Raw genomic sequence first — 11,864 nt, 5'->3', positions numbered from 1 at the left:
GGCTACAGGAAAGCAGAAGCGATAGAGTATTTGTGCAAGCCATTTCAAAGCTTTTGGCCTGAGTGGGGGTGGGGTGGAATTGCTTGACCAATAAGGGCCCTTTCCACTCTCAATCAGAGGCTGCCTTGATGCAGGGAAATGTTAGACGAGATTTCCACCCAAGGTCTTCTTGCCCAAATCCAACACGAGGCTCTCTATGCAACACAAGCAATTTGCCTGGCAGATTCCGCAAATTCCTGAGCAATGGAAGAATGGGAAAATAACCCTGTGGTGCCTAAAAGGGGCAACCTCGGGGTTCGGGAGGCTGGGCATGTTACAAAAGAACAAAAACAAGACAACCCATGACGAAGCCGTACAATATTGGGCTCTCCATCTTTTTCAACATCAAGGTTTAGGAAAAAAAGATGCTCAAATTCCGTTTCAGTCCTGTCTCACAGAAAACTGTCAATCAGCACTAACCCTGAACAGGCAGGGCTACAAGACCCTGACCATATCAGAGATGAGTGATCCTTGATGAAAAGATGAAGATGGTGTCTCAGGCAACCTGTCCATCAAAAGGGACCAAAAAGATTTGGAGCAGCTACAGCTGACAAGGTGACACATAGCATTGCAAGAGAGCAGGGCACATGTCAAAGCTCGAGAAGAGCCCAAAGCCTTAAACATCGAAGCACATGGACGTCCGCCAACAAAACTACGGCGAAAGCATGAGACGAGAAGAGGAAAACGATGCCTCACAACCTCTGCGACTTGAGAGAAATGATGATGAGTGGCTGCTGACAAGTCAAAGAAGGGTAAACCAGGGCAGGGATGATTTCATTACAAAGATGAGGGGTGGGAAAGGCAAATATAACAACATAAACCTGGAAATATCCCACAGAGGACCTGAGAGCTCCAAAGTCCTGCAAAACCCTCCCAAAACAGATTAAGAAATTGAGGCCCATGGAGAACAAATCATTTTTCCAACAGTCCCAAAGGACTTAGTGGCATAGCTGGGACCAGAAATGCAGACTCCTGATTTTGATCCATTTTGATCCTCTCAGGAATCTAAGGTTACTGACTCAAGGAATGGGAACAAGAATACATTCTGCCCCTACTAGGTGACACGCACTGTGCTGCTCGGTGCTGCATAAATATCATCTCCCTTTCATCCTGACCACAACCCTGAGAGGTAGCTACTATTATTTCCCCCATATTGGCGTGGAAGAACCTCGGCCAGAGGCTCAATCATTGGCCCAGGGGCATATCACGAGGCAGTAGCTGAGACATGACTTGAACTCCAGCCTTCCTCACTATGCAGTCAGCACGTTACGCACTGAGCCACACATCAGATATTTCCTCATTATTCCAGAATGTTTCCTTGGCCGAGAAAGACTTTAGTCCAATATCCCGCATCCTTTACATTTCTATCACCATCTGTGATCAAAATGATGAACAGAGCGCCACGGCCAAGAGGATGAAGTTATAGTCAATGCCATGAAAAAGTCACCTTTCGATATCATCTAGAGGGGAAGGTCAGTGGCTGTGGATAAGAGTGAGGAACCTGGACTTGAGAAGCCCTGGATTCAGATCCGGCATCACATACTTTCCTACCTTTTCCTAACCTTGCGAAAGTCAAGGAACTCCACTTGCCTAGCCCTTACCGCTCTGCTGCCTGGCAACCAATATTTGTATTGATTCACTTTCCATGAACTAAGACAAAAATCATGTAATAAGACACATTAGGACAAGTTCCCCGCACCCCCAAATAGGACTGGAGTTAAAAATTGAGGAAACCATTGGCTAAAGGTCAAGCCTCGAATTATCCTGAGGACAGACATTCGCAAGCATTCTGCAAAACCAAACTGACTGCACTTACTTTCTTCTCCTTGAATTTCAGCTTCTTGAATTTCCTCATTGACCCTATCGATTTGATTCTGCATTTCGTCCCGCCTCAGGTTATCCTGTCCTTGAGATGAGGCTTCTCTTTTGATGGACATGAGCCTGCTAGCGTACCTGGGGAAGACAAAAGTCACCAAACATCCATTATCTTTAAATGTCCCTTTCAGTTGACGAAACACGACAGACACTGGAAGAGCGACCTATGGGAAGAGTAGGAGAACAGGCAGGCAGCAGGGTTTGTCGCCCTTCCGTGACATTCACCCGAGAAGCATGTGTAAAACGATGACGTTGGAAAGGGAAAAGCCCTGTGGGGACTCGAGTGTCTAGAGGACGCCATGGCCACCCCAAAGAGCCTCTGACCACAAGGAACCCGCACCTCCGTAGGACTTACACAGGGATGGACAGCTATTTACGGCACACCGAAAATGACTTCCAGGTGGGGGCATGCCCACAAAGGGAAGGCTCAGGGAAGGGACGTCTCGCGTCGCTGTCCTGCCCTGACAGAACTAAAGTCTCTGTAAATCGTAGCGCCCACTTGCCCAGCCCTTCTTGTTCTTCTGTCTTAGATAGGACAGGAGGAGAGGGATTAACAACATGGAAAAGAAGAAAAAAAAGGCATTGCTGTTGTCCAAGTGAGAGCTGAAGAACGGCCCCACTTGCCTGGGAGTCATTTCGATGGCCTGCAGATCTAAGATATTCTGGGCATGCAGAATCCACCAGAGATGACAAGAGAAAAGCAGTTTCTCTCTGACCTTGTGGACCTGGCTAATCCCACTGTGAGAGTGTCAAGGCCAGAAGGGGCAAAGTGGTCTCATGCTGGAAAGGTTTATCTCCATCGCAGTCACAGAGCCATGGTTTTCTACAGACAGTTGGTTTCCTTATTCTTCTGACTGTGGAATTTGGAGTCAGAAGAGCTGGATGAAAATCCTGACTCTAGGTGGCTTGGGGTATTGAGAGTCAGGCTGAGAGAGGGGAGGTCTTCGATTCAAGGAGGACCCCAGACACTTCCTAGCTGCCTAACCATGGAGAAGTCACTTCGCCTGCATTCTCTAGCCCTTACTGCTCTTTGGCCTCAGAACCAAAGCCTAAGACAGATCCCAAGATTTAAAGCAAAGGGTAATTTTGGTTTCCTTTCGTTTTTCATCCTTAATCGGCCATCTACTACCAATGGGATCACAGGCAAAGCCAACAAACCTATCTAAGCCTCAGCTTCCTTCTCTGTTGCAGAGGTGGCTGGGGTAGGGGACCCCTAACAAATCTGTCCTCTGGAGAACTTTTGCTCACCTTCAGGGTGGGCGATGAGGGGATGGGGGGTAAGGTGGGGCATTTTATAACTGTTAACACTGGGAGAGGACCAGCAATATCTCCCCTCGGGGGGGTCACCAACACAAATGAGGACAATCCCGTAGAGCCTGACTAAAAAGTATCCTGGCCTTGCCCTCTTCCACATACAGGTATGTTTCTTTCTCAAACTTTTCACTTTGGTTTAGAACATCCATCCATCCTGCACTAATGGCTCCAGTGTCTTTGCTGTCCAGGAGTGAGTTCTGGCAGCATCAAATGAAAGGAACAGCAGCTGAACATGGGCACGTGCCAGCTAGGACCCTGTTCAGGGCTGTCCCAAGGAAATAGCAAAAGGAAGCCCCCTCTTCTCAATGTCTGCTTTGCCCCCTATTAGAGCAGGTGATGGGACAGATGGTTGGAGATAATGCAGGATGCCTGACAGTGATCAGATCTACCAGTGCAGAGAGGCGCCTTAAACACTGAGAGCTCAACATGGTCTGGCTCACGCAGGCCACAGAGGACTCAAAAGCAGGTCCTGCTGACTTCTTCCTGAACTTGTCACAGGACTTCTCTTACTGGACAGAAAGCCCAAGGTAGCCACGCTACCTGAAAGCATGGCAAAGGTGTAGGTTACGGTGGCAGCTTCCCTCATATCCCCCACAGTTGAAAGGAACAAGTCCACCTTTTCGGAAAAGCAAATACAACCAAGACAACGTCCACGAGCACTCTTAGCTCTTGATGACCACTTAGAATATGGCCGATCAGGAAACCAAAAACATTTCCAAAGGGCTTTGACAGGAAGGACTCCATCCTGGAGATTACAGGTCCCTGGAGCCAATGATTCCAGAATGTCACCGGTACCACTGACAAAGAGCTGAAAGGAATGAGGGATCCCTTACCGTTCCAAGTGTGCTTCATCCAGGTTCTTGAAGTCAATTGAGGGATTTCTGAGACGATCCTGGGTCAACTCAAGATCCTCGGTTTCCAACGCCTGGTTAAGCAGAGCAATGGCTGACACCTTCTCTACTGTCGTGGACAGCTCCTCGGGGGCCAAGTAGTTCTGGAGCAAAACATATGTCCTTCAGGAGAATTGTCACGGCATTATACAAAGTATCAATTCTTAAAATCCCCACGAAACACAAAAACGAAAAACCTGCCTGAAACACCTTGCTGCCAAAGGTGCCATGGTCACAATTGAAGAAAAGGAAGTCAATAGGTAGGTGGATGAGAAGAAGAACAAGGATGCATGAGAAGGAATGCCAGTGTAGTCCCTAATATTGCCAACAGCTGATAATTCGACAAGCTGACTATCAGGGCCACACGGGATGATAAGCTGGCAAGTAGCTGTGCTATTACTCCCGACAGAGTGCTTGCAGAAAGAGAAAGGCTTTTTCTTCAACCCTTACCTTCTCTTGTGACACCAATAGAGTGCTTAGGTTCCAAGGTAAAAGAATGCGAAGGCCTAGGCGACGGGGCTTCGGGACCTTCAGTAAGGTCACAGGGCCCTAACGTTTCAGGGTATCGCCCCGGGCCGGTGTTCCTCCGGCTTGCCTCACTGACTGTTCCATCTCAGTTTGTTTGGTCAATCCCTTCCCTTCTGTCTTGGAATAAATGCTCAGGAGAGCTTCCAAGGCAGAAAAGGGGTAAGTAAGGGCTAGGCCATTGGCGTGAAGCTCGCGATCAGCCAGCTACCAAAGGCAACCAGGCCACACGGGAACCGAAGTCTGCAGGACCCCCGGTCCAATGCTCCCTCCACGGGACCAGCCGTCATGGCAGTCCGGACGACGCAGTGCCTATGCTTTTTGGTGAATCACTACTTTAAGTGAAGGGCAACTAGATCCTATGGATGGCTGCAAAGTCCCAGCAGCTTTCTTCCCCTTCTGCCATGATCTTAGAGCAACACCTCATTTTTAAGTGGATTCTGCCCTTCCCAAGCAATGCTCCAGCCTCCGAGTCACTCATGCAGCCACAGACCTCCTGCACTTACCAAAGAGCTCTGTTTCTGAAGGTTGAACAGTTCATCCTGATACAGAACAGCAGCAAAGGGATGAACGGTCGGGAGCTGGGCCTCAGGTTTCATGAGTGCCATCACAGTGTTACTGGGATGACCTTCCCGAATCACAGCATTGATCTCATCGACAGCAGCGAGCCCTGGAGGACAAGGAGGCAGTCAGATGGCAGTCAGAATCACACTTTATGTACTTGCTGGTGTTTCCCCTTGAATCGCTCAGGGATTGGGGGTTTAACGATCACTACTCTTCCGGGCAGCACCAGCCTAGCCAATCACCACTTACCCTGACCACGGAGAGGTCTACAATACCTAGACCACATCAGAGATGAATGATCCTTGATGGAAAGGGGCAGATGGCGTGTCTCAGCCTTCCGGCACAACAAAAGGGGCCAAATAGTTGTGGAGCAGCTACAGTGGACAAGGTCACAGATTTCATCCCATGGGAGTTGGGGAGGTTTCAAACCATGAGAAGCCCCCCGAGCCTCATGAATGGACTCGCACGAAAGTCCTCCACAAAAACAATGTCAAAAGCAGAAGGCAGAAAGAGGAAAGGATGCCACACAACTTCAGGGGACTTGAGGGAACAAAAGTCTATCACCTCGCACTTCCTTCACAAAATGACATCACTTACTGTTGATTTTGTTGATGCTCCCTTGGATTTCAACTTGAGTCATGAGGTCCTCCCTTTCATCTCTTTCCTCCTCAGAAAGGATATACTGAAAAAACAACAACTTCAATGGTTGCAGCCCAAAAACAGAGAGGCTTTCAAGAGTTCAGTCCTTCAGGGAATACCTTTCCCAATGGGCCACCGATTCTCACGTCCAACATGGGCTCGATAGATTACAAAATCAAAATGCACTTTGGTTCTTGTTGAACAGTGTTTGTAAAACCACATTTTTTTTCTCCTTCCATTGTTTCTCCTGTCTAGTTCTGCACGCTTCTATTTGGGATGTTGTTGGCAAAGATGCTGGACTGCTTGGCCATTCCTCCAATACAACTTGGAGAGAAAGTTCTACAGAGAGCTACTTTTCTCTTGTAATCATCCTCTCAGAGCTCATAGCCTGGGCTTATTCTACAAAGCTGAGACTTTTATCACCCACATCAATCCCAACTAGAAAAATCTAATCATGGGAGGCAGGCATGATCTGGTGCTTTCGGGGGAACAGAACGAATCCTGGATGCAAGTTCTGGCCATATGGGGGAGAGGAAGGCAAGGAAGGGAACTTAAGCCTTGTCACTGAAAAACTGTTGCATGAAGTACACATTTTGATGCCTGTGATTTCATACAGAAAGAACTTTAAGGAGAAATATAGCGAGGTTTGAGAATTTTCTCAAGGAACAACATGAGTAGCACATGGGGATTCCTTGAAAACTAGGGTTGGGCAGTGATTCTAGGTCAGTGATGGTTGAGTCTTTTGGAAACTTTTAGAAACAATTTTGGGAACTGTGCGGTGCCTTCCCCCACCCCACCTCCAGACTTGGTGCCCGGATCCCCATCCCCTGCTTTGCCCTGCCCACACTGCAACAATGTGTCACATCCCTCTCCCCAGCATTGGACAGAGGGGCTTTGTGGGGGGGATGAGGGCTCCCAGCTGGCTGGAGCCTGGGCAAGCCAACTCCTGTAGCCATAGGGACCTGCCCTTGCACCCAGCTGCGTTGGGGGCTGGCTGAGTGAGGGGGCTGCTGCCTGGCCGTGGGCTGAGCAGGTGGCGCAAGCCCAGAGGGTAGTCAACCCAGAGAACCAGCTCCCCGCACTCACCATTTGGGAGTGGGGCCAACACCCAGCCAGCCCATGCCTGGAGAAAGCTACCTCCTGAGGCCAGGGACCTTCCCCTACACCCAGTCCCACCTGCCTATTGGGCTGCCATTCCCATGGGGTGGGAGCAGGGGCCAGAGGGAGCCTGGTTACCCTTTGGTGGCTGAGGTCACCCCCTACACTGCCACCTGGCAGGGAAGGACAGAAGAAAGTGGAGATCTTTTCAGGGCTGTGGGCGGCCTCTGCTCTACGGGAGGGGATACACCTACATCTTCCCCAAGCCAAGCAGCCCCGAAGCCCAGACAGAGGGGGGACAAAGGGAAGGTTTACCCTGAGCTCAGCGGCAGGAAAGCAAATCTGCAGAGGACGCATCCTCCACACCCACATCCAAGGAGAGATCTCTGGGTGCCGTCTTTGGCACACGAGCCATAGGTTCACCAGCACTCTTCTAGCTGTTGCAAAGTAAAGGACTCCCCATTCTTTCTATTGCAACCATATCTCCTAGTACTTTTCTGGTGAGCTTTGACAAAACTGAAAGTTCCTCATGCACTTGAGACCTTCTTTTACCTCATTATCTACTTTCAAATCCTCTTCTCTGTGCCCTGGCTTGTTTCCTACTAAGAAGTAAGGCTTCAAATATCTCCCTGGTAGTCACTGTTTATCAGCTGACAACTGTTCAATTTCCAGCACCGAGGAACACCCTTAACTATGTTTTACGTTTAATCATTAGCGAATAAAGTACCTTCTCTTCTTTCTGCTGCTTGGCTTCCCAAAGTTCCTTTTGATAATTTGCAGCCAGGTTATCATCCACAGACTTTAAAGCGGCTTTGGGATTCTTGAGAGTTACAAGAGTGTCTCCTGCGATGCCCTTCTTAATGGCATTAATAATGGCAGTGACTGCATCATACCCTGAACATGGGAGAGGAATAGAAGGCATTTGTTTTTAAAGCCACAAAAGCTAATGAGAGAAACATTGGGATGAAAAAAGCCGGCCCCCTTTTACCTTAAATGATTGTCCACATTAATCTAAAGAAGAATGACTTTGCATTCAATGACTTGGGTGTGTGTGGGGGGCTGCGGAGGGGGGGTTGTCCATTTTTGAGCCCTTACCTTCTGTCTGAGACTCAATACTATGTATTAGTTGCCAGGCAGAAGAGCGGGAAGGCCTAGGCAATTGTGGCAAAGAGAATTGACCAGGGTCACACAGCTAGGACCTGTCCCCAGTCACCTTGTAACTCAGCACACCTCCTGTCTCCAAGCCTTTTCTGTCCACTGAGTCCCTTAGCTGCCCTGAAGCTGTTGGTCCAGAAGTCTACAAATATTGAGATTATGTGCTCAGCGTTACATAGCTGAAAACGATCTGAGGCCGTGGTCTATACACAATAGGCCATATGGCTTTCATGGCTGTTGCTTGTTAAGAACTACCATCATTACGACATTTCCCACTTTCCTACATCCTCTGGCTTTCTTGGTTTGGCTGATGATGACTGTAAAAGGAATAATCTACATGCTCTCATGGGTTGCAAAGGGGAAATTAAAGCTCTGCCTATGTTAGCTGAGCTTCATCCTTGATAATTGACATAGAAACTGCTTCTCAGTTCCAGGATTCTTGTCGCTGAGGACAACAATTGAGAGGGAACTTAAAAACGAGTGAACCTCCAAGGATATTTAGGGAGGCTACAGGAAAGCAGAAGAGATAGAGTATTTGTGTAAGCTATTTCAAAGCTTTTGGCCTGAGCTGGGGGTGGGGTGGAATTGCTTGACCAATAAGGGCCCTTTCCACTCTCAATCAGAGGCTGCCTCGATGCAGGGAAATGTTAGACGAGATTTCACCCAAGGTTTTCTTGCCCAAATCCAACACTAGGCTCTCTACGCAACACAGGCAATTTGCCTGGGAGATTCGGCAAATTCCTGAGCAATGGAAGAATGGGAAAATAACCCTGTGGTGCCTAAAAGGGGCAACCTCGGGGTTCGGGAGGCTGGGCATGTTACAAAAGAACAAAAAGAAGACAACCCATGACGAAGCCGTACAATATTGGGCTCTCCATCTTTTTCAACATCAAGGTTTAGGAAAAAAAGATGCTCAAATTCCATTTCAGACCTGTCTCACAGAAAACTGTCAATCAGCACTAACCCTGACCAGGCAGGGCTACAAGACCCTGACCATATCAGAGATGAGTGATCCTTGATGAAAAGATGAAGATGGTGTCTCAGGCAACCTGCCCATCAAAAGGGGCCAAAAAGATTTGGAGCAGCTACAGCTGACAAGGTGACACATAGCATTGCAAGAGAGCAGGGCACATGTCAAAGCTCGAGAAGAGCCCAAAGCCTTAACCATCGACGCACATGGACGTCCCCCAACAAAACTACGGCGAAAGCATGAGACGAGAAGAGGAAAAGGATGCCTCACAACCTCTGCGACTTGAGAGAAATGATAATGAGTGGCTGCTGACAAGTCAAAGACGGAAAACCAGGGCAGGGATGATTTCATTACAAAGATGAGAGGTGGGAAAGGCAAATATAACAACATAAACCGGGAAATATCCCACAGAGGACCTGAGAGCTGCAAAGTCCTGCAAAACCCTCCCAAAACAGATTAAGAAATTGAGGCCCATGGAGAACAAATCATTTTTCCAACAGTCCCAAAGGCCTTAGTGGCATAGCTGGGACCAGAAATGCAGACTCCTGATTTTGATCCATTTTGATCCTCGCAGGAATCTAAGCTTACTGACTCAAGGAAAGGGAACAAGAATACATTCTGCCCCTACTAGGTGACACGCACTGTGCTGCTCGGTGCTGCATAAATATCATCTCCCTTTCATCCTGACCACAACCCTGAGAGGTAGCTACTATTATTTCCCCCATATGGGCATGGAGGAACCTCGGCCAGAGGATCAATCATTGGCCCAGGGGCATATCACGAGGCAGTAGCTGAGACATCACTTGAACTCCAGTCTTCCTCACTATGCAGTCAGCACTTTAGGCACTGAGCCACACATCAGATATTTCCTCATTATTCCAGAATGTTTCCTCGGCCGAGGAAGACTTTAGTCCAATATCCCGCATCCTTTACATTTCTATCACCATCTGTGATCAAAATGATGAACAGAGCGCCACAGCCAAGAGGATGAAGTTATAGGCAATGCCATGAAAAAGTCACCTTTCGATATCATCTAGAGGGGAAGGTCAGTGGCTGTGGATAAGAGTGAGGAACCTGGACTTGAGAAGCCCTGGATTCAGATCCGGCATCACATAATTTCCTACCTTTTCCTAACCTTGCGAAAGTCATGGAACTCCACTTGCCTAGCCCTTACCGCTCTGCTGCCTGGCAACCAATATTTGTATTGATTCACTTTCCATGAACTAAGACAAAAATCATGTAATAAGACACATTAGGACAAGTTCCCCGCACCCCCAAATAGGACTGGAGTTAAAAATTGAGGAAACCATTGGCTAAAGGTCAAGCCTCGAATTATCCAGAAGACCGACATTCGCAAGCATTCTGCAAAACCAAACTGACTGCACTTACTTTCTTCTCCTTGAATTTCAGCTTCTTGAATTTCCTCATTGACCCTATCGATTTGATTCTGCATTTCATCCCGCCTCAGGTTATCCTGTCCTTGAGATGAGGCTTCTCTTTTGATGGACATGAGCCTGCTAGCGTACCTGGGGAAGACAAAAGTCACCAAACATCCATTATCTTTAAATGTCCCTTTCAGTTGACGAAACACGACAGACACTGGAAGAGCGACCTATGGGAAGAGTAGGAGAACAGGCAGGCAGCAGGGTTTGTCGCCCTTCCGTGACATTCACCCGAGAAGCATGTGTAAAACGATGACGTTGCAAAGGGAAAAGCCCTGTGGGGACTCGAGTGTCTAGAGGACGCCATGGCCACCCCAAAGAGCCTCTGACCACAAGGAACCCGCACCTCCGTAGGACTTACACAGGGATGGACAGCTATTTACAGCACACAGAAAATGACTTCCAGGTGGGGGCATGCCCACAAAGGGAAGGCTCAGGGAAGGGACGTCTCGCGTAGCTGTCCTGCCCTGACAGAACTAAAGTCTCTGTAAATCGTAGCGCCCACTTGCCCAGCCCTTCTTCTTCTTCTGTCTTAGAAACGACAGGAGGAGAGGGATTAACAAAATGGAAAAGAAGAAAAAAAAGGCATTGCTGTTGTCCAAGTGAGAGCTGAAGAACAGCCCCACTTGCCTGGGAGTCATTTCGATGGCCTGCAGATCTAAGAGATTCTGGGCATGCAGAATGCACCAGAGTTGACAAGAGAAAAGCAGTTTCTCTCTGACCTTGTGGACCTGGCTAATCCCACTGTGAGAGTGTCAAGGCCAGAAGGGGCAAAGTGGTCTCAGGTCGGAAAGGATTATCTCCATCGCAGTCACAGAGCCATGGTTTTCTACACACAGTTGGTTTCCTTATTCTTCTGACTGTGGAATTTGGAGTCAGAAGAGCTGGATGAAAATCCTGACTGTAGGTGGCTTGGGGTATTGAGAGTCAGGCTGAGAGAGGGGAGGTCTTCGATTCAAGGAGGACCCCAGACACTTCCTAGCTGCCTAACCATGGAGAAGTCACTTCGCCTGCATTCTCTAGCCCTTACTTCTCTTTTGCCTCAGAACCAAAGCCTAAGACAGATCCCAAGATTTAAAGCAAAGGGTAATTTTGGTTTGCTTTCGTTTTTCACCCTTAATCGGCCATCTACTACCAATGGGATCACAGGCGAAGCCAATAAACCTATCTAAGCCTCAGCTTCCTTCTCTGTTGCAGAGGTGGCTGGGGTAGGGGACCGCTAACAAATCTGTCCTCTGGAGAACTTTTGTTCACCTTTAGGGTGGGCAGTGAGGGGATGGGGGGTAAGGTGGGGCATTTTATAACTGTTAACACTGTGACCAGCAATATCTCCCCTCGGGGGGGTCACCAACA

At 48.4% G+C, this 11,864-nt stretch overlaps 1 protein-coding gene across 1 annotated transcript in view; it reads right to left on the bottom strand.

Moving 5' to 3' along the window:
• Positions 1–3,264: 3,264 nt before the first annotated feature.
• LOC103104682 (ras GTPase-activating-like protein IQGAP2) overlaps positions 3,265–11,864 on the bottom strand; it is a 47,994-nt gene continuing 39,394 nt past the window's right edge. The window contains exon 2 of the mRNA XM_056824781.1: positions 3,265–4,222. Within this exon, the coding sequence (XP_056680759.1) occupies positions 4,058–4,222 (165 nt within the window). The 3' untranslated portion in view covers positions 3,265–4,057. The remainder of the gene's footprint in view (positions 4,223–11,864) is intronic.

The sequence above is a fragment of the Monodelphis domestica genome, chromosome 3 (assembly GCF_027887165.1).
Source record: "Monodelphis domestica isolate mMonDom1 chromosome 3, mMonDom1.pri, whole genome shotgun sequence".
Taxonomy (NCBI): domain Eukaryota; kingdom Metazoa; phylum Chordata; class Mammalia; order Didelphimorphia; family Didelphidae; genus Monodelphis; species Monodelphis domestica.
Note: the sequence above shows the minus strand (reverse complement) of the source record. Positions and strands in the feature narration are given on the sequence as shown.